We start from the raw sequence: 23,896 nt of genomic DNA, 5'->3' as shown, positions 1-23,896 counted from the left end.
ATGATGTGGTGTGTTGATGTACTTGGGAGGCAACTTGCCCCAAGAATTACTGTTTGATTGCTGGCATTGCTAGGTTGGCTAAAAGCCAAAACTGCAGTTATCCAGATATTTATTTAGTCTCTAAGCATTAGTCAAGAGGCTCGTTCTTTACAGGGGCTGCCACAGGGCAGGAGAAAATGTTACAGGCAAATGACCGAGCAGCCTCTGCTTCAGGTTCCTGAATAATGACCACAGTGAAGGGACTCGGCAAACGTTGAAGCCCACAAATATGCTAATGTAAAACAGGAAAATATAAATAAATGCCAAAATCAGAGACTGTTTTATGAAGCAGTTTCACTGGGTTTGAATAGCTACAACAGAGAGCTTTGAAGCATAACACTTATAAGATGAATGAAGTTATGTTAGGAATGTATTATACAAAGATCTTATTGACAAGTACCTTTTAAAAAAAAAAGCCATTAAATATTGGCTTCTAATCTTGCATCCCACATGCCAGCTACAGTGCACCCTAATTGTAAGGCTCTCTCATCTACCGTTCTTGGAACCTGACTTCTAAACCCTACTGGTCTCTGTGATAAACATCTCACTTACAGCATGCACCTTCCACAGACCAATGCTTCAAGTAGCCGCCTGAGAAAGGCTATGATTTTGCAGAGTATGCATACTGTGAATGTTAGAAGCTGACACCATGCTGATTAGAATTGAAGAAAATTATTAAGTCCCTCAGAAAAAAACAATTAAACATTTTTTAAAAGTCTCCTGTGCTTCCCACACATCAATGAAAAGCCAAACAAAAAATCTGATGTAGGAACAAGTGGGATACTCATTCCAAATGATTGATGATAATGATTCAATAAATAGAATCTCTTGAACCCTGTTCTGTTGCTAACTAGTGCCATGCTATCACTATGGTTACTATTTTCAGCAGATCCTATGCATTCCCATCATATGTGAAAGTCAGGTTTTAATGGAAGCTTGGAGCCCAGTGCTGACTACTCAGCAGCAATTCTAAAACCTGGCATCTGAAGTTCTGAACTCAGACTACACTGTGAGGTCCTAACCCCATCAGCTGCTGGAGGAATTTTATCATTTAGAAAAGAGGATTCTACATTTTAAATTTATTATCTGACTTACTGTACAAAACATTAATGGTTGACAGCCCATTGAAAATAGGTGTAGCACATAGCATACCTGAAAAGCAGCAGATGCTAGAAAAGTCAGCTGGAGTGGGAGTGCTGTGCCCTGAGGTGGCACCAACTCACCACCACCTTTGATGTTCCCCTCCTAGTACTGCATTTTATTTTTAACTTGCTTCTTTCCATTGAAAAGGGCATAATCAAAAATTTCCGGCTCATATTTATCTCCCTTAAAGATACTCTAGTCCAGCCTATAAGGTTTTATCTACTAGAATTCCACAATGAATTTATTTCTGAAACTGTTCTCTCCAAGAATTATCAAAAAAGAGCTGATGCATTGCTCAGAATGAGAGTAAAATAAAATGAGGTCGCGCACACATGCAACCCTTCCCCATAAACCATGTACTCGGCCAGTCTGACAGCAAGTCATGCCAACACCTTATTCTGTTACTCTTCAGAAATAAGTTTTCATGTGCTAAAATAAAACACACTAAGAATTTCCAGATGGGAGATAATTTCAAGATGCATCTACATATTGTGGCCTAAAAATTTAGGATTGTCCCTTTAAAGTTACACAGATACAGAAATACATTTGGCTGGTGATATGCACAATGCCCTCTTGCTGTTTTTATCTTTCTGTGGGAAATAGGGCAGACAACAAGCAAGTCAGTGTTTTAGATCATACACCTCTGTGAAAGTGGTTGATATTTACCTTTGGTCAGTAACTCTGGAGCCACATCAGACATGTCCGCTCGGAAAAGCAAGTACTGCTGGGCCTGTATAAGAAGACCTGGAAAATCTTTTTGGATGGATGCAAACTGCTCAATTTTATTTTTCACAGATGCCAGCACCTGCCAAAATAAGAATGGTAAATTTTTAATACTATCCTTGAAATTATGGCCTGAAACCTCAGTCTCGCTCTTTCCAAATTAGAGACTGTTAACAATGCCAGTTGGGTAGTTAATTTCCAGCTCCTTGCATTGGCACAGTTAAAACATCAAACTAAACAGAGAGGTCCTCAAACAGGTAGGGGAAAGCAAATACACAGCAACAAACTGAAAAACAGGTAAACAAGGCACTAGAATTACTGGCAAAATTTGCATTGAGCATGAAATGAAGCATTGATGAAGTACCTGATATAATGACCGTACACTAGGCTGCAATACAATGTTGGTATTGAGCAGAAAGGAACGAAGAAGAGGTTGCGGGTAACTGGCCAGTTGAGTAATAATCCCAATGAGCAGCAAGTTAACATGCAAGGAATTCTCCAACATATTCTCCAGTTTTGACAGCACTACGCTGATAAATGGCCCTACAAGAAAAATGGGGGAAAAAAATCTTAAAATCAGGGGAATAAGCATTTGAAAAGGAATTTAAATCTCCATATCTGACTAAATCAGACTTCCCACATGCCAATTAAAAGCCAACAGGAAAAAAGCCAGGTCTGAACAGACAGAAGATGCAGCTTTGAATATATTTAATCTCTTGTTAACCCTACCATGAGCAGGGACACTCTGACTGGTTAGCCAATCAGTTGACATTCAAAGTGTATTAAGCATGCATAATTATTCTACCTCACATGTGCCAATAAAGATTTAATCCAGCATGTTATGTTCTATGGATCTACTCCCACTGAAGTTACTTGGAGTGCTTCCAAAGATTTCAGATGAAGCAGGGTCACGCTTCTTATTACCGTTCTAGCTTAATTCTACAGAAGGACTGGACAGGGTAAATTATGGGTAGGTTTTTCACATTATCATAATACATAGTGGTATTTTAGTGGGACTATAAAAATGCTGCTTCAAAACATAAAAAAACCCAACCCTGGACTAATTTGTATCACAACACAAACATTTTCTGCACTGCAAAAATTCACACAAAGTGCGGAAGCCATAAATATAGGCTATTGGTAGATGTAGGCTTTATCAGATTAATGTCACTTCTAAATAATAGTGTTGGTTTGTGTACACTTTTTACAGTATAGCCACTAAAATACAGAACTATTTACAATGAACGTACATATCCTTCATCGTAAGCCTGGCAAAGACTGCCAATATGAACATGAGTTAAGCAAATGAATATGGATTAGTACATACTGCTAAATGACAAAGCAGGTATGTAGCTAGAGACAGTAAAAAGACCAACAGGAAACAGTCTATAAAAGTTACTTAAGTATAAGGTTCAGCCCTGATCCAACTCTGGTTCCTCTGCACAACTCCCACAGTGTGAGAATACCTCTCTCCACATGGGGATCCTTGACATGAAGGAATCCCTCGGTTGCACAAAGCATAGCCAACTTCTATACTACCTCCTGTGACCCATGCCATAGGAGGTATACCTGGGGGAAAGAACGTAACTGAGGTAACTGCACTCCAGCAAGCTCCTGCTGGCAAGCCAATCCCTTCAATGTCCTGGATAACAGGGTGCAGTTTACAACAACGGTGTAGGGCTGTTCTAAACTATGCTGGAGGCCAAAAGGAATCCCTGGGCAGCCCAGCAATCAAGGAACCAAACCATAAATAACTCCTTTGCAGCTCCACCCATCAGGCATAGGGCATGGCTGAGGATCAAAGACCACTCTGTTTTAGAACTACTGCTACCATGGATGCACAGTATGGCTGGGTCTACACTAGCTCTCTTCTAAAACACGTCTCACTACTGATATTGGTACAGCCCCACTGAGGAGAGCACAAGTGGAAGTACTAGTGTAGACATGGGTCCAGGGGTGTATTGCTTTTAACTACTATGTCACCCAACTCTAATTCACATAACATAGTGGTTAAAACACAGGGTTAAGGGAGTAGCCACCTCCCCAGCTATGGCCAACTGGTGGACCAGTAACAGTCGCAATAAGAAGTTGCAGCCCTGGCAGAAGGGGGTGGCTTCCCGAGAGGCCAAGGACTATTCTGTGTCAGCAGCAAAATGGCAGGAAACTGCCCAAGGAGCTACACCACAAATTCTGTGAAGACTGAGATGAGACTGCTGGGGGAAACCCCACATCCTGGATGTGCTTCCCTTCTCCAGTTCTCTGCGAACTAGAAAAAGATTGGACTCCCTATGGTGCTGCTACAAAGCCCGGGAGGACTATGACATAAGGATTTGAGGACAGTGAGATCTGAGCTGAAATGTCAATATGAGATTTTGGTTTGTAGCAAGCTGGGGTGTGAATCTATCTAATTTCAAAGCAGGGTAGATCAGAGTACACTAATGAATTGTTAATGCATGTCAGCAGGGTCCACATGGACAGTTAGTATGTGGCAAGCCAGTGAGGGGGTGGGGTAGATTCCCACCTCAGCAAAAGGCCAATGTATTTGTATGCAGCCCAAGGACAAGCGAGAAGGTTGAGCCACTTCACCGCTGGTTAAAACACCAGTGACTAATTTGGATCCTATCTACATTTGCAATACCATCAATGGAGGTGTCTTACAATATTTTGCTGAGATACATAAAGAGCCTTCACCCAACACTGCCTGCCTGGGATACATAAAAAGCCCTCATCCAGCACTGCCTGCATTATCTGATCATCCTGCCCCTTCCTTCTCTCACATTCATGGCGGCATTCTCACGAAAGCTTATGCTCAAATAAATTTGTTAGTCTCTAAGGTGCCACAAGTACTCCTGTTCTTTTTGCGAATACAGACTAACACGGCTGCTACTCTGAAACCTGCTGGGACACGACACTCCACTCCCCCTGCCCCACCCCCCGTGCAATGAAGGCAGCTGTACAAGAGGGTCCAAGAGAAGGTGTATCAAGGCTAACGATTCCAAGTCAGCCTTGGGATCTGAGCAGCGAAGGCTGAAGCCAGGCACTTACAGCAACAACTGAAAACCACCTCATGAGACTTGACCAGAATACATAGAAGGTCTCTGTCATATGAACAAATCGGGAAAAATAAAAGGTCCTCCAGAACCTTACTAGAGCAACAATCCGAGCAGCTCCGCAGGTGTTTATAAGCTTCAAAAGGAAAAACACAAACTAATTAGAACATTTTTAAAAAATTTTACACAGGTCTAATGCATGTGCCTGGAGATATGGGGGACTTACCCATAATAAAAGTTTATTTGCCACATATTTCTATTCTTGAAGTTTCCTTGTTTGGGTGGCATGGAGGGAGGGAGGTTTATGTTTAACGATCTTATACTGCAAATAAATAATAAAGGAACAGCCACCATTTTCTAAACCAAGAGTCCAGCATCAGTGCCACATCCATATGACAGCGTCTTTCTTTAGGTACAAGTCATGTAGTGGAGCAGCATGTCTACACACTGGTGGGATGTACTGGTGGTGGGAAACTTGGTTTTGACATTTGATTCTGTAGAACAAAGCTCCTTCCTGTAATAGCGCCCCATAACACTAAGTTGACACAGTCAAATAAGAGCCCTAGACCAACACATAATGTAATACTGGATCCAAATTATATGCAAAATACTATTTCTGTACAGTAACAGAGAGATGGCTGAAATGTCATTTGTATGAGTGATAGTGTAACCCCCATTGCAAAGTCAACTTTGCCAGTGTCTTCCCCACTCGGCACCAGTTAAAAGACCATTTGAAATAGAGTGAAGAGACAAAGAGAGAGAAACACGGCTTGGGAGGGGTAGTAGCAAAGCTTTGTTTGAAAGGAACTGAAAGGGAAGAAGAGGACTTGACACAGACAAAAAGGGATGTGACCAAAGTATCTGAACTATGTTTGACAGGGAATGACAGGAGACTGACAGAGCCAGATGTGACCTAGGGACATGAGGGGAGCTTCTGAGTGCCTGGTACAGAGAACTCATCACAGCAATAGTGGCAAATGCACTTGAAAACCAAGTTGTCTTCCTCAAATACTTAAAGACTGAACACCAGGCCTGCTGGCCACACTTCAAAGGCTGCATTTCAATGACTAAAAGATTAATGACAGGTTTCAGAGTAACAGCCGTGTTAGTCTGTATCCGCAAAAAGAAAAGGAGTACTTGTGGCACCTTAGAGACCAACCAATTTATTTGAGCATAAGCTTTCGTGAGCTACATGCATCCGATGAAGCTCACGAAAGCTTATGCTCAAATAAATTTGCTAGTCTCTAAGGTGCCACAAGTATTCCTGTTCTTTTTGAAAAGATTAATGTATCCCGAGTTATTTAGAGTCAGCCCTTACAGGCTTTGCTGTGGGTAAGCATGCCTGAATACATTGTGTCCTCCCAATGATTTAGATATAATTCTGTGGCCAAATTTCACTGGATACCTGGCACAAGAGAAAAACACAAGAGTGAGGGTGCCATTGACATTTGAAAAGCAAGGTGCCTAGACCTGTTTGCAGAGAGGTGCATGCAGAAATGGCAACAGCGCTGCCACCTGGTGCACAAAAGCAAAATAGCAGCAAAAGGTGGCAGAGCAGCCTATCACTTTTCTGTTATAAGAAAAGGAGTACTTGTGGCACCTTAGAGACTAACCAATTTATTTGAGCATAAGCTTTTTTTTCTGTTATGTTGCACATGCTGCTGTATAGGCTGCAAAGCAGTTGCAGAAATGGGACATTTTAAGTGCACTCATTCTATTAGGTCAGATAGTCCAACCACTCACAATGGCAGGATTGTTCCCTGGAATGATGTGGTTAGGACAGTTGTTTGGTGCTGGTCTTGTTCTAAAATTTTATAACATAAACTAAACAAATATGAAGGTCAAAAACTTCAGCCCAAGAACAGCACCACACACTTTCATGGCATAGTTATATTGTATCACAGTGAATAACATTAAATTTAACAATGCCATATTAGGTTACTGTTATTCATGTTACCCCTCTGACCTTCATATTGGTTAACAACTCTCTTCTCTGCTGATTGACTGTTGTACCAGCCTCTCCTGCCATCTCTCTCATGGCCACGAATGCCCTTTCCTTTCCTTTCTCCTTCTACCATGACCCCCCCACTAAAAGGGTTTTTTAAACAAACCAGAAATCCCATGGACCTAACCCTGATGTTCACTGCCATCATATTATTCTTCTGCTTGTGCATGTTCCAACCCTTTTCCTTTCTCACTGATTTAGATTGTCAGCTCCTCAGTTAATGGACTGTCTCTTATTCGATATTCGTACACTGCCGGTTACAATGGGATCCTGTTCTTGGTTGGCTCTGATAAACCGTAACAAACACGGTAAAAGAACATCAAAAAGAAATTAATTAATGAGGAAATTCCACCTGTAAATGCAGCATTCTGGCTCCTTGCAGGATGGTTGGAAAACGTATCCTCCTTTGGCCCAAATGGAGACAGTATACTTTCTGTAGAAGGAGTGTCCACTGAAAAATTTTCAAAGTCCTCCTCCTCTTCCACTGGAGATACAGGATCAGGTGTCAACAATTTCTGCTCCTCTAACAAGCCTGTTGTGTTAGAATCCAGTTCTTCAATAATTTTGTCATATTGTGCAATAAATTCCTCACTATCTGGGCTCAGCAGCCTCACATTTGAGTTTTGATCTGCTTCTGGAGGAGAGAGTTTCAGCTCTAAGTCTGGTTGTCGGTCTGTTTCAACAGCTTTTTGGTTTATTTGTTCCTTTGTTACATCCTGAAGCAAACCTGAATTTTTCCTATTGTGTTCCTTTAAGTCTGTGTCTGGATGTGAGTTTTTCAAAGACCTCCTAATGGGCTGACTTTGAATTGTGTTTTGAGATTCAGTTGCTGTACTTAAAGTTTCCTCCTTGGAATTGTCATCATCCTGAGTATCCTTTTGGGCACATAACCTGTAAACCATGACATCATCCTGAAAATCTGATTCTTCTATGTAAGACCCTCTGACAAGCATGATTGCATTCTTCTTCATCTCTTGAATGTGCTTCGGTGGCTCTGCAGGCAGTTGTCTCTCTACAGTCCCTAGATCATCAAAAGGCTGGGGTGAGCTCACATCAGACCCAGGAGAAATCCCTGTGTCGTAGCTGTCATCCCATTCCAGCTCCATCTGTATCTTCTCTCCCAATGGAGTAATTTGAGAAGAACTGCAGTTACTGGAAGTTTGCTGCTGGAGTCGGAACATAGGGTGCTCCACACTTTTACTATTCTCCTCTGCCAGCGTTTGGATAAAGGTGTCTGGGTCAGGGTCTTCCCCATCATACGGGGCAGACCAAACCCGGCAGTCTTTCATGCAGTGGAGAATGATGGCTTCAGCTTCCCACAGGTACTGCAGGTAACTGATGTCCACAGCTCTTCCATATTTCACAATGCACATAGATTTGCAATAGCCTACGGAAGAACCTGAGATAAAACAAGAGTATTCACAATATGATAAAAAAAATCCAGCTGAACTCCCTACAATAATGCAAGGCAGCTGCTAAGAAGGGCAGGAAGATACTTTTGCCTCAAGCACCCAAAGGGGATGGGTAACCAAGGCACAGCGGTTAAGAGATTTGCTCATGGCTGCTCATGACTGTGTCTAATCCGGAGTTAGCATTAGAATTCAGGAATTCTGAGAGACCGGCCTGGAGCCCAATCCATCAGACCACACTGCCCCTCGAGTAGCATAAGATGTAGCCACATCTTCACACATGTTTTTGTGAATGTACATCCAACGTGGATATTCTTTACAATACAGATTTGATAGAGCTGCCATGTGGGAGTAGTTAAATGCCGGCCCTCTCCAATCCAGAATAATTACATATTGTTTGTGAAATCTTAATAGTAAATACACTTTTTTGATATTAATTATGTTCACTTTCCCACCCTAGGCTGAGGATATTCCAAAGCAAACCCTCCACAGCACAGTGCACGCCCAATGTTTACCTGCATTGGGTGTGGCCTTTGTCCATAGGATGTAATCTTTTGATTGGTTTTCAACAGTCAGTGTAATCCCAGTAGAGCAGCAGACTGGGGTCAAAGCAAGCAGTTTAGCAGCAGATACTGAATAACAGTCTCTTTCTCTCACAGCCCATCTTTGACTCAACATCATGTGATTACATGGGATCAGATATCTGAAACAACAAAGCCAATCATTACATGCCCACAACAACATTCTGTGTATTTCAAGGAGAATAGCTATGTGGAAAATTCTCCTCTCATCTCCCTAAAAACAGCTTTCTGAGGTAGGTCTAGAGTCTGATGAGTTACACTGGGCTCCAGCGTAGAGGAAGGGAAGGACAGTCACTCCTGGGAGGAAATGCCTGTGGGCATAGTTACAGGAAACCACTAGACCAGGGTTGTGTCAAAGCATTGTCCTAAATGTGGGCAGGGAGGGGCATATGCCAGAGGGCGCCAGTTTGTCTGGATCTATTCAGGATGAGTTAGGGAGGAAGGGTTGGAGAGCCCAGTCCACAGAAAGAGCCAGCACATAAATGCAAATTGAGGCAGTGCATGTCAGGGAAGGGACTAGCAACAAAGAAGTCCAGCTGGGTCATTTTGTTGGGAAGAATCAACATATAAAGCTCTTGGGCACAGGAGGGATTATGGAAGGACGAGGAGCAGACATAGCACATACTTGCATTCTGTTTCTTAGAGTGATTTAGGGGTTAACTAGATTGGTGTTTTATCATTTAAAGTAAATCAGTGTTTAATAACAAGCGATTCCCCAAATAAATAACACAATACAAAAATAAATGTAGCACTCACCTCTGTTAAAAGTCAGTGGAGGAATCGTACCAAATCTGAGTTCCCCACAAAGTTATATAAGGATCTGGTTCAGTCCCTACTTATGTACCCACATACACCAGCACGGACTGGATGGGATCCCAGTGTAAGTTGTATTGGAGGGAGGGGAAAGAGACACGGAGAGATAGCTAATACCCCTGGATTTCCAATGGAGTTAATGATCTGATTAGGTCACTGTTAATACATCTGAGATTAATTACCAGTGACCTGATTTGATCCAATCTAATCTAATTCTAACAGACATGCCAACCACACTTGTTAAAATAACAACATAAAAAGAATAAAGAAAAGCAGCTAGAAAAATAAAAAAAAATGTAAACTGAGGGGACATTGCACAATTAAAGCAGCATGTCCTTCTACCCCGGGGTACAACAGGTCAGGAATTTATCTGAGAAATTCCTGGGCAAGGGGGAGTAAAAAGGTTTGGAAGCTACAGAAAAGTAAATATAGCCCTGCTTCATAGTGTGTTTAGCAGATTATAATTCATGAGAGAAAATGTTCAGAAGAGAAAAAATATTATAAATTTAGAACCAGGGAACATTTGGAGGTGGTAAATAATCCGTGGATTCTGTTCCCCCACTTTTCTACAAATAAATTACAACAAAAGAATATGTGAAAACCAGTGTCTCCCATTGTGCCTGGGTATGATAGGATATATAAACTGTGCCTCTCTTGGTTTGGTATATTTGTGTCAGGAACATATATGTTTTATCCCTATATTTGTTTGCTTGTTCCTTTTAAGAGCTCTAGCTGTACATCCAGAGACTTCTTACTGGAGAATTAGAATTAGTTTTTACCTTAAAACTAGCTGTAACATCACATCTTCACAGTGTAAGCCGATGAGTGTTCTGAACAATGCCAAAGATACCACACAGAGCTGGAAAATGATATACACAGTCAGTTTTTGATCTGGCAATTGTAACGTTCCTCCCTTCCATGAGGTAAATTTAATTCTGCATTATAGAAAGCACAGCCTGAATTTAGTGCTTTATCAGAGACTGAAAGTATGCTTATTTCATTCTGTCAGCACCCGGTAGGATTTTATTAGATGCCTGAAGTTATACATACACCAAAATATATTTTTATAAAATGCACACAAATCAGAAATTTGCTTTTTAAGAAGCTGAAGGAGAAAAGTTTGCAAGAACTGAAAAGTGAGAAATAGCACACCTTTCAAAGGAATTTTGCTAATTTAGACAATTCAATTTAATTTGGTTTCAGCAATAAAGGGACTCTGGCCAACTCAATGGATAAAGCATAGCTTTTACCTCTGACACACGTAGTTTGACCAGCTGAAGGCCTTTGCTGGAAAGAGTTCAGTTATCTCACAAACTAAGGATATGTCTACACTAGAGCTGGAAGGTGTAAATTCCAGCTCAAGTAGACATACGTGCACTAGCTCTGAAAGCTGGTGTGCTAAAAATAAAAATGAGGACTAGCTGCCTCAAGTACAATCCTATCCAAAATGCTATGTACTTGCGGTGGCTAGCCTGGCCCACCACTTGCACCAGCGCAGGTACACTTCCAGTTTTAGTACCCTGCCTCAATCACAACAAGCACGGTATGTCTCCAGCTCTAGTGTAGACATACCCTGAGAGAAACCTCTTTTGTGAAAGCAGCATGTTTCCTGGTAATGAATGACTGACCCTATATGTATAGGAGAGGCTAATTGTTTATTTATCCAGGACAAAAGTGTTGAGGTTGCTGGGCAGGGTGAAAGTTATTTATGATGTTGCAGTACCTATTTTAGTTTACACTAGACTGAAGGGAGATTGGGAACTTGAATTTCAAAATTACCTTCGCTGGCATTAAATTACACATATGTGCTTTAACCCTTCTAAAAACGTTCACTGTCTTGGTGAAGAACTACAGAGGTGTCCTTAAGTTGGGCAGGTAAAAGAACATTAGTCCAAGGAAAGAGGACAGTACCTGACTCTTGCTCAGAGCAATTAACAGACTCCTGCTGGAAATCCTTATCACATGACCCATTTAAATGCCACCTGTACCTGAAGAAGAGCTCTGTGTAGCTCAAAAGCTTCTCTCTTTCACCAACAGAAGTCGGTCCAATAAAAGATAGGTACAAGTATAAGGTAGGTTAGGTACTATCAGTAATATTGGAAGCCAACAGGAAGAGACTAGTCAGCCACAACCTTGTGACTGTGTAGGGAGTTGGAGAAGGCGGCAGTGAGAAAATAGATGAGGAGATGACAGGAAAGTGGGATTCTTCCCAGAGGTGGGTAGGTTGAAGGACAATTGCAGGAGCCTTAGGAGGAAGTCAAGTCTTTGCAAAGGTAGAGAGAGGGATCGGTAGTTAGGGAGAGAGTTGGGGTGTTTTGGATATAAAGGGAAGAGATTGGTGAGGAGCTCTCCTTGTTTCCTTATTGTGATTTGTGGAGAGTTGTTCTAAGTGGTTTAAGGGTTCAAAATAATGATTGCTAAAGAAAATCAAAATGACTTCCTTAAATGTTATTGAAGGCACATTATTTACACTAAATACCGTGTTATTTATAGAGAACCATCTCTTGCATTCCTAATAGAGTTGTAAAGAAAAATGAGAAAGCAACATGCATATGAATAAGCAGAGACAGTCTATTTGTATTTCATTAAAGGAAAACAAGTATGTAAAATGTACTAGCAGGAAACAGAAGACAGTTTTTATATGTATGGATAGGTGGCCAAAAGAGTTGTGAATTTAATCCCGTCAATTATTAAGAAGTCTTTTCAGCAATAATAATGTGTGCAGCTTTTGTTCTATGGAAGCCCACAAAAAGCTGCAATTCTAGCGTTTGTACTTGGCCAAGCTATACTGGAGAAAACTCATTGAGTATCACAGAACCATTCTGGCCAAGGGCTCAGGAGTTGCTCAGGGCTGGAGAATTCTTTACAATACCCATTTCCTTTGCCTGTGGAACAGTAATTATGATTAGCCAAGATAACATCTGCATTTTTTTGTCTACAAAAGCTGTTTATGAGTTTTCAGAGTTAATCCATCTCTGAAATGCAATAACAGCAACATATATCCATAGATGCATGCACTCCCATTCCTAAATACACTTCTAGTCCAAGGTGCTGTCCCTACTACACAAATGTAATGCACATACTGATTCTCTGGCTTTACCTGAACTTATACCACACGTTACTCTACAGCAGTGCTACTCAAAGTGGTGGTGCGAGCCATCGGCTACCGGTCTGCGCGCACATTGGAAAAAAAAATTGCCGGTCCCCCACATCAGATAGCTTGAGAAGCACTGCTTTACAGTATATTCATCAACGAGCTACCTACAGTGATATGCTGTGAATATTTTAACAAGGGGCTGTCTGCAAATTTGTAGCCTTAGCCTGTGATAAACCCGGTGTACTAAAGGTGCCTATGCTGCAGAGAAGAGGGAAATCTGATTATTTAAATACACAGCCAAACAAAACAAATGAACAAAATTGCTCTTATAAACAAAGAAGCAGGCCACATAACTGGTAAACAAACATGCTGGAAAGGTTTATACTTGGTTCCTGAAGAACAAACTGGGCATATTGACAGTGCTCAACTGAGGTAATTTGGAAGCGGGGTGGTTATAATGATCTCATAGTTTTGGGGCTGGGTAGTTTCTTCTGTGAAACTTATTTGAAAATGCCTGTTACTTGGTGCATTCTGAGCTATTTCATAAGGCCACCAAAATTGTTCTTCTTGAATATTTGTATAAATCTCAGGGATGAGTTATCTATGGCAGAAATAATTTAGCAGTATCTAGAGTGGGAATAACTCCACTAGAGGCAGGTAGATTACTCCAAACTTACTTTCTATTTTGTGGCAGAAGTTAGGCTCCTAGAAGCCCCACAGTCTCTCCTTCAACCACTCTACAGCTATCTCACACACTCCCAAACTGCTCATCACTATGGTGGCTAAGTGACAACAATTACAGCAAAACAACATTATGTTTAGATCACAGAGTCAGGTACGAAAGGAAATTCGCAGTTAAAGGTTAAACAGAGCCATAGCAAATACAGATATGATGAAGCTCCCACTAAATCTCTTAACCCAAATTCATCAAAAGCACACATGCTCCCCTCCTGCTTGCCTTACCTGAAATGGAGTGTTGATTCGGCTCGTGAGCGTATCTAGGATGTGCACGTTCTCATGCTGGTGCAGCAGGATGAAACGCAAGAAAATCTGGAGTAGAGCTGGCTCTGAAACACTGCGCAAAAAGAGATCCAGGTATGCAGTTGTAGTCATTACCTCCTCCACAGTCACCTACAAGCAAATATATGGTAAGTGTACATCCTACAAACACCACCACTGTGCTTACATTATGTGTGCCTTCTGCAGTAACACTGTACACACGATACACTATAATAAGCACATTTTGTGCATTTTGCTTTTAAGTATGTGGAATAGAAAGCCTCTAACTTATTCAAAAATCAAATATTTTTGTTCTTATTTCAATGATTTGATTAGTTAAAAAAAGTACCACCCCCCTCTATCTGCTGAAATACAACACTGGTTCACAAATAACTTGAGACCCTCATCACCATTCCTCTACCACTGGGCTGGCTCCATTCTCCTGCCACTGTTCAGATTTGCATTCAGGAAATGGTAAAGCCATTTATTTGGTATTCAGATGCATATATTGAATACCAGCATATGCCTCACCCCCAAAAAGGAACAATAGTAAAGAGCAAACAATGAATGAACCAACAAAACAGGATATAGGGGTCTTTTTAAAAGAAAAAATCCCTCCACCAAGTTGTATTTCTTCTTTACCTTTCCACTTCTTATTTTCCAACAGCACTTTAACCCCTACTCCAAATACACACACACACACACACATAGATTGATGCACAAAGTTTCCTACCAGATTTCAGGCCCAAGTATTTGGTATTCATACATCAAAATTTATATTGCATGTTACTTTGCTAACGCAGGGTTTTTTTAAGCTTATCTATTGACAATATGTGCTGGCAAGGCACAAAGCATTCCAAAGGCTGCCTCTGCATCATGCACTGATGCTGCAAAGTCAGCTTTTTAAAAATAGCTACATATGAGCCTAATAAGCTTACATGTACAAAGATAAATCCTTACATATAGGAATCTGTCTATAAGAAAAGGGGCATTAAATATCTTTTATTTACCACTCTTAACTGGATGCATGAAAAGACAGATTTTATTAAAAAAGAATCAAAGCTGTCACTTAAAAGCTAAGAGGATTTAGAAAGTACTCAGAAGGGCAGCATTTGCGTAACATGCTGTAAATATTAAAATCCCAGTTCCATTATGCTGCATGTTAGCTATGCGCACAGGAATGTCACATTGCAGATGCCTTTTAACACATTTTTAGGATCACCTTAGGAAACAATCTTGTTTCCACTAGTGACAGAACATAGGAATATTGCGTAGTCTTGTGAACTGTGTAGAAATGTGGAAGACTCCAAGTACCTCTAAATTTGGAGGTGGTCATTCACTCTCTTTTTGAAGCTTTATCCTGTTATTTACACACTGCCTCTCTGCCTGATGTTAATAGTTCAGATAGTTTTGACTACTAACTCCCTTTTTCATTAGGAAAAAAAAGATACTGTACTAATGCAAGCTGGTCATAAATCCTTCACCAAGAAAAAAAAAAAATCAGGAGTTCATCTTCTTGGTCTGTTACCATAAACTTAGCCTGAAACAAACCTCAATCTCAAACATAATAAAAAAGGAAGAGAATATAGGACACAAAAGAGGAAATTCATGGCCACAGCCTATACTCTGCATCCCATTCTCACTGGCTCTGCAGACTCAGTAAAACCAGCTACACATTAGTTGAATGTGATTTATTTATGAACTAGGAAAGTATGCTCAGCAATGATGAAGCAGAGATGAAGACATAGCTCATGCACCAAGAATCCTACACTCTAACTTAGGTGCTAGCAGTACAGTTTATGCATTACACACACACACACAAAAGTTAGAAGATTATTAAGATTGGGAAGTCAAGCACTCAATAGTTAGTAAATGCCAAAATTAAGATTGCCTCGGCAACCTTAATTCAGCCCCCTTCTGCTTATGCATTATGACACAGTCTTTGATTACAGTACTGATGGAATATATGGGCCAAACTTGTTAACATAACCCAGTCACTATCCAATATCAAAGAGTGTTAAATAAGGTTCGGGGTTCAGTAGCCTGTACAGTACCATGGCAAATGCACCATTAACAATCCTTTTAACATTTTATTGAAGATACAGAAGACAAGGAAAAACAGTTAAAGCATCTGAAATATACAGTATTAAGTGAGACTTTCACTTTTAACAACATCATTTGTTCCCTTTCCCTTTAGCTGGAGAGAGTTTTGTTTGACAGTCCCTTAGATGGTAATAAAGATGCTAATAACTGTCCTTTTGGGAAAAAAGAGTAGTTAGTTGAGTTGCTGCTGTTAAAGTCTGATCTCGTTTCATCCCAGGCGGTGACTGGGATTTAGTCTGGTGGAGGTGGCAATGTTCTCCCTGGCCTAGTGTGCTCAGGACATTTCTTATAATTAGGACAAATTTGAGAACTGGTTGGGGTCTGGGGTATCAGGAGATGGTGGGGTAGCAGCCATCATGATGACATTTTCTTCAGTAGCTTCTGTCTGTCCACCCCCCATCCACCAAGTCTCTTTAAGGACACACAAAGAGAATGGTGGGTTATAGTCTTAGCCTTCACAACCTCCTCAGGCAAGGAGTTCCACAGGTTGACTGTGCGCTGAGTGAAGAAGAACTTCCTTTATTTGTTTTAAACCTGCTACCCATTCATTTCATTTGGTGGCCTCTAGTTCTTTTATTATGGGAACCAGTAAATAACTTTTCCTTATTCACTTTCTCCACACCACTCATGATTTTATATACCTCTATCATATCCCCCCTTAGTCTCCTCTTTTCCAAGCTGAGAAGTCCTAGCCTCTTTAATCTCTCCTCATATGGGACCCGTTCCAAACCCCTAATGATTTTAGTTGCCCTTTTCTGAACCTTTTCTAATGCCAGTATATCTTTTTTGAGATGAGGGGACCACATCTGGACACAGCATTCAAGATGTGGGCGTACCATGGATTTCTATAAGGGCAATAAGATATTCTCCGTCTTATTCTCTATCCCTTTTTTAATGATTCCTAACATCCCGATTGCTTTTTTGACTGCCGCTGCACACTGTGTGGACTTCTTCAAAGAACTATCCACGATGACTCCAAGATCTTTCTCCTGATTAGTTGTAGCTAAATTATTCCCCATCATATTGTATGTATAGTCGGGGTTATTTTTTCCAATGTGCATTACTTTACATTTATCCACGTTAAATTTCATTTGCCATTTTGATGCCCAATCACTTAGTTTTGTGAGATCTTTTTGAAGTTCTTCAGTCTGCTTTGGTCTTAACTACCTTGAGCAGTTTAATATCGTCTGCAAACTTTGGCACCGCACTCTTTACCCCTTTCTCCAGATCATTTATGAATAAGTTGAATAGGATTGGTCCTAGGACTGACCCTTGGGGAACACCACTAGGTGTCCCTTTCTGTTCTGAAAATTTACCATTTATTCTTACCCTTTATTCCCTGTCTTTTAACCAGTTTTCAGTCCATGAAAGGCTCTTCCCTCTTACCCCATGACAACTTAATTTATGTAAGAGCCTTTGGTGAGGGACCTTGTCAAAGGCTTTCTGGAAATCTAAATACACTATGTCCACTGGGATCCCCCTTGTCCACGTTTGTTGACCCCTTCAAAGAACTCCAACAGATTACTAAGACATGATCTCCCTTTACAGAAACCATGTTGACTTTTGCACAACAATTTATGTTCTTCTGTGTCTGACAATTTTATTCTTTACTATTGTTTCAGCTAATTTGCCCAGTACTGACGTTAGACTTACCGGTCTGTAATTGCCAGGATCACCTCTAGAGCCCTTCTCATATATTGGCTTTACATTAGCTATCTTCCAGGCATTGGGAACAGTAGCTGATTTAAAGGACAGGTTACAAACCATAGTTAATAGTTCCACAATTTCACGTTTGAGTTCTTTCAGAAGTCTTGGGTGAATGCCATCTGGTCCTGGTGACTTGTTACCATTAAGTTTCTCAATTAATTCCAAAACCTCCTCTAGTGACACTTCAATCTGTGCCAATTCCTCAGATTTGTCATGTACAAAAGATGGCTCAGGTTTGCAACCTTAAGAGGGTTCTTTTAACATAATTTGTGTGTGTAATGATATCTATAATATGTATTATATAAACTTGCCTGAGGGAGCCCAGCCCACCACCTAGCAAAAGCAAAAGATGCTGCTGTTTGGCAGAAATTACTCAACTACATGCCATGGGTTCTACCGCCAATGGCTTGGGAAAAGGAGCCATCAAGGTGGCAACTGGATTTTTCAAACTAGTTTATCAGTACTCTGTGTATCTCCTCTTCATCTCACATTTTTTTGCTTTTGTTTTCTTTCATGCTATTTGTGACAGTTGGTGTCTCTGTCCTATACGAATTACTTTCTCTGAAAACCTTGGGAAATGAAATATTGTATTCTATTTATGTTATAGGACCAGAACCGGCTCTAGGCACCAGCAAAGCAAGCACGTGCTTGGGGTGGCACAATTCCAGGGGCAGCGTTCTTCCGGCCACTCTTTTTTTTTTTTTGCTTGGGGGCAGAAAACCTAGAACCAGCCCTGTATAGGTCAGTTAGCCTGGAAACTTGGACTCAGTTCATTTGCATGGCTGATCCTGAAGCAGTTTTTCTTAAGACATATCAAAAACAAGGAAATTAATTAAATTTTCTGCAGACTACCGGCTGGTTCCCTTGCCTTCAATTAAATGCCTTTAATGCTAGGACTGTTTTAGAAGCAGGTTAGACAAACACCTGTGAGGGATGTGTCCTTCGTTTGACCCTTTGAGCGCACTTCTGTCCCTGTTATTTCATTAGTTGTCCCCCGAAATCACTTGGCTTCCAGGTCCTGTGGATCCTCCCCTCAGGCTGGAGGGGGGGAGGAAGGGTCCTTTAGCAGTGGGCAGGAAGAAGCACGTCCACTTTCTGGATCCTAATAGGATTAAATGTCTTTGGGAGAGGGATTTTGGGAAGTGTGTAAATCCTTTTTATTAAATGCAAATTAGTATTCAGGTAAACACCAAGAGTACAAGAAAAAAAAATCTAACAAAATAAGAACAAAATCATTTACGCTACAACAAAGATGAATCCTGATTGGAGAAACACATTGTTCTATTCCACACGGACACCAAGATAATGGGCCCCCCTACATAACGAAGTATCTGCATTTCCAGACTGAAAGGGAAAGGAGTATATTAAGAAGAGAGAACACTGTCTGCAGTGAAAGTTTACACAAACTCATAGAGAGTAGACTACAGATGAGGGAGAAATTTCATAACTCAAGTTTTGGGCTCACCCAGCAATGCCTCCACAATAGCTAAATGGATGTATTCATTCACACTTGTCATACATTTTGTGATTCCTCTCTTAAGTTCTGCTTTATGCCAAACAATTTTTACTTTTATTTAACCGCCTCCCTCCAGTTTTGGCTTTAGAGACTTTTAGCAAGGAAAACTCCTACCCATTACCCCAGAGAAAAATGAAAGAACTTCTGGTCTTACAGAGTATCCGGTCAAAGGTGGAAAAGTCACAAAATCTTCCCTCACTGGCACTGTGAGGAAGCTAGTTGGAGTCAGTGGGAGCACTGGAAGTGCTTGAAGGCCCCGAAACACTATATTTTAACTATAGTGCTGTTTTCTTTATTCTCTTCTTCAATTTGCCTCTCTCGCTTTTGAACAGATTGGAGACTGTGTCCTGAGTTAAGTGCAATATATCGAGTTTGATTCTCTAGAAGACATTCATATCAATTTCTTTACAGCATACAGATAATATATCATAGAATCATAGGACTGGAAGGGACCTTGAGAGATCATCTGGTCCAGTCCCCTGTACACATGGCTGCACTTATCTAGTATTATCTAGACCAGTGTTTCCCAAACTTGGGACACCGCTTGTTCAGGTAAAGCCCCTGGCGGGCCGGGCCAGTTTGTTTACCTGCCGTGTCCGCAGGTTCGGCCGATCGCGGCTCCCACTGGCTGCGGTTCGCTGCTGCAGGCCAATGGGGGCCGCGGGAAATGGCGCGGGCCAAGGGATGTACAAGCTGCTGCTTCCTGCAGCCCCCATTGGCCTGCAGCGGTGAACCGCGGCCAGTGGGAGCCGTGATTGGCCGAACCTCTGGATGCGGCAGATAAACAAACCGGCCCGGCCCGCCATGGGCTTTCCCTGAACAAGCGGCGTCTCAAGTTTGGAAAACACTGATCTAGACCATCCCTTACAGGTGTTTGTCTAACCTGCTCCTAAAACAGTCCTAGCATCAAAGATACATCCCTGGTTCCCAAAGAATGCAAGTGTTTATTGCCCATGTCACTGCTATTCACCAAGGCCAAATCTGAGACCTTGTTTCATTGTAGACACTGATGTCAATAGGAGTTTCTCAGAGTGGGACCTCATTAAGGCGCTCCGGATTTGGCTTTACATGAACAAGTTTGAAAAAACAAAGAGGATCGCCTGAAACTTTCCCCATGCCTTCAACTGTCATCTTTCTTGAGCTTTGAAAACTCCCTTCTCTTCAGATATCCCTAAATTTCTAAGCATCAGAAATATCACAAGGAAGGGAGTTGGTCAAAGCAAGTAAATATGAGTTTCCCCCCCACACATCCCCTTGCAAAAAAGTCCTTTACAAGGGAAGTTAGGTTGAATAGGTAATGTTAATAAATGAGTTTTCCAATATTACAATTAAACAATTACCAAAACAAAAACAACAAACCAACCTTCCCAAAACCATTCACAGCATCCTCTACATTTCAACCTTCCTATTCAAAACAGTCAAGACTGGATGAGACAAGTGGTCTTTTCAAATCCTACTGTAGAATTCTAGTATTTAAAAGAAAAAAAGCTGGAAAAAATCTACTTTCATGTTATTCATCTACTGATCAGCCTACAATTTGTGTTACCATCCACATTTGTTTCCATCCGAGGTTATTTTTATTCAATAGTTAAAAGAACCCCACATTTTTTCATAAAGAAAATGGCTGGTACAAATCTTTTTTTGAAAGTATTTTCTGCTACAGGATAGACTGACCAAGTCTTCACAGTCTTAGAGAGACACAAGTTTGCTTACAGATTATTCAAAATAGAGAAACCATGAGAAAGCCACCCCTGAAATCTAGTGCTCTTCTCTAATTACGGCATCATTTTAGTAAATATCTTCTGTGATGATGGATTAGATGATGGAGTGGCAACTATGTAAATGATGCAGGTTTCACAAGTTACTATGCTTCTGACATAGTGAGGAGTCAAATAATTGTCATTGTGAGTGTCAGTTTAATATATTATTCTCATTGTGTAAAACGAAGTGCACTGATTCTTTATTGCTGCCTCCTTACAATATTATTGCTAATTTACAGCTTTCCCCCCTTTCATAAGAATATGGCTATCATGATTCAGCCCCTGCTTCACATTTTGCTCCTCGAAGGAGCTCATAGCGCCTCCTACCAAGCAACTATCCATGTGCCAGTTAGATACCAAAGTGAAAGATATTTTATACATACCACAGAATGGACAGATTAGATGTGCAGCATTTGGCATAGTGATCGCCTTTTCCAGAGAATAAAGCAATATCATCCTTCCTTGTGCAAACGGTTTTCAGTAAGGAGAAGGATGACATCACTCCCAATTAAAGTAGAAAATTATTTTTGGATAGTCACAAAGATATACAGTACTTAAGGCATATATATGCTGTAATGAATAGTCCCCTGTCCATATAGTGGCGTTAACAAATGATCATCCCCCAGTTTGTCTCTTGTGTAACCCAGAGTAAATCTTAATCTTAAATAATTACCACAGTAAATTGATTATCTGCTTGGAGAAGTCCTGTACTTGAATAGCTGGTTTACCATACAGTGCATCAAGGTGAGATCCATTGCAGGGGCAGATTTAACAACTAGAAAGGACGGCAAATGCTAACCGGGCCCCACCTAATCTGGGCCATCCTGCCCCCATCTCCTTCTCCCATCTGCCAGTGGCAGAAGAACAAAATGATGGGGGTTGGTGCAGGTTTTTATTGTGGGCCCCTACATGCAGTCACATGTCCCATATTCAAATAAACTCTCACTCCTTCTCCCACTCTGTGTCCCCCTTGCCCAGCTCCAGGTTGTGCCATCTGCTCCCTCTGGCTCATGCCCCTCAGTGCTGCTGCAACTAGAGCCATCACCACTGCTTCCACCAAAGCCAGAACGGCTGTATTGGGAGCCAGAGCTGTGAACCACCACAGCTCCTGCCACCAGAGCTAGTCAGAGCCACTAGGAAGTTCCCGGCCAATGGGTTCTGCAGAGATGGTGCTGAAGGGGCAGGGGCAGCAGCAACAGAGGCTGCAGAGACATGCCAGCTGCTTCCAGGAGCAGCATGGGGCCAGGGCAGGCAGTGAGCCTGCCTTAGTCCCGCTGCACTGCCAGACTTTTAGTGGCCAGAGATGGCAATCGACTGGCAGAGGCTCCAGAATTGACCAGTTGATCGCGAGTTACCAGTTGGTGACCACTGCTCCATAGGCTTCACTGGAGTTACTCTGGATTTACACTGGTTAACTGATAACATAATCTGTCCCATTTGCTTAACTGGAATTTTGCAGGTTTTGGCTCAACAGATCTTATTTTTGGTGAACTCTCTCTCAAATCTGAAGAAGTGGGTATTCACCCTCGAAAGCTTATGCTCCAATACGTCTGTTAGTCTATAAGGTGCCACAGGACTCTTTGCCGCTTTCACAGATCCAGACTAACACGGCTACCCCTCTGATACTCTCTCTCAAATGTTAGTTTTGAAAATGTGGCAAGACGCATCTAATGAATTTACAGCATTAATACAATATTGAGACATATAGTACCTACTGTTAATTGTATCATCATCCTATAAGTTCAGTAACCTAGAAAAAAAGTGTGTTTATTTCTTACATGTCAGGATACTGACACAGAACACCAAAAATTAGGCTTCTTTTTAGAATTGCACTCTTTCAAGCTATAAGTGACATGTTGTCAAAATGTAACAGCATTATGAGGCAGATAGGCCTTCATATGAAAGTTGAACTCCAAAATTCTGATTTTAGGAGAAAGAGACTTTTTGCTCTGACCAAGTTAAAGTCTAATCTCTCACCCAGGTTGTATCTGTTAAAAAATGCTGAAAATATAAGAGAAAGTTTAAGCATCTGTCTTGAGAACAGGAACTGTTCCTCTATGTGCATGGCTGTGAATGTGCAGGTATTTTTCTATTATTTAAGTTCCAAATTACTTTAGAAATTAGGAAGCCCACAGCACTGTGTATAATGGAAGCAGAATCTATGTTCTGATTTAAGGAAGGATTTGGCTCAGGAGTTTCTCTCATTTTGCCCTTTCTTTATTAAAAAACAAGTCTCCAGGTGTATGAGTGAGATAACTTGAAAAAACATCATCAACTCAGCACTAAGTTCTTGGGTGGCAATTAGAAATGGTTTCTATATATGAAGGAGTTGTTCCAGCACAGTGAAAAATCTTCCTTATCTACTCAGCCAGGAGGTGTCTGTCCCAGAAGCAAGGGTTTAAAATAGTAACCTATTATGGAGTTTTTCTGGGTTTTATGAAGACCTCAGATGTAACTGCATTTGCTCGTTACCTTCTAGGGCAGGGGTCTCAAACTCAAATGACCACAAGGGCCACATGAGGATTAGTACATTGGCCCGAGGGCCGCATCACTGGCACCCCGCCCAACTCTGCCCCGGCCCCCACCCGCACTCTACCCCTTCCATGAGGCCCCTGCCTCTTCCCACCCCTTCCCGACCCTCATTCCCAGGAGGGGTTTGGGGTGCGGCAGGGGGCTCAGGGCAGGGGGGTTGGGATGCAGGAGGGGTTCAGGGGGCAGGCTCCGGCCCGGCGCGCACTGGGGGCAGGGCAGGCTCCCTGCCTGCCATGTCCCCGCGCTGCTCTGGGAAGCAGCCGGAACCTGGGGGAGGGGAGGCACAGGGGTCTGTGTGTTGCCCTGGCCGCGCCTCCAGGCACCACCCCCCACAGCTCCCATTGGCCGGGAACGGGAACCACGGCCAATGGGAGCTTTGGGGGAGGTACCTGGAGGAGCCGCCAGGGTAACACAGATCC

At 41.7% G+C, this 23,896-nt stretch overlaps 1 protein-coding gene across 2 annotated transcripts in view; it reads right to left on the bottom strand.

Moving 5' to 3' along the window:
• Positions 1–23,896, bottom strand: part of FHIP1A (FHF complex subunit HOOK interacting protein 1A) — a 159,617-nt gene that overhangs the window by 5,757 nt on the left and 129,964 nt on the right. For both annotated transcript variants that reach the window (XM_048847362.2, XM_075127734.1), the window contains exons 7-12: positions 13,824–13,991; positions 10,543–10,622; positions 8,885–9,072; positions 7,313–8,359; positions 2,270–2,448; positions 1,849–1,987 (exon numbers count right to left, since the gene is read on the bottom strand). In XM_048847362.2, the coding sequence (XP_048703319.1) occupies positions 1,849–1,987; positions 2,270–2,448; positions 7,313–8,359; positions 8,885–9,072; positions 10,543–10,622; positions 13,824–13,991 (1,801 nt within the window). The remainder of the gene's footprint in view (positions 1–1,848; positions 1,988–2,269; positions 2,449–7,312; positions 8,360–8,884; positions 9,073–10,542; positions 10,623–13,823; positions 13,992–23,896) is intronic.

Source organism: Caretta caretta, chromosome 4, assembly GCF_965140235.1.
Source record: "Caretta caretta isolate rCarCar2 chromosome 4, rCarCar1.hap1, whole genome shotgun sequence".
NCBI lineage: Eukaryota > Metazoa > Chordata > Testudines > Cheloniidae > Caretta > Caretta caretta.
Note: the sequence above shows the minus strand (reverse complement) of the source record. Positions and strands in the feature narration are given on the sequence as shown.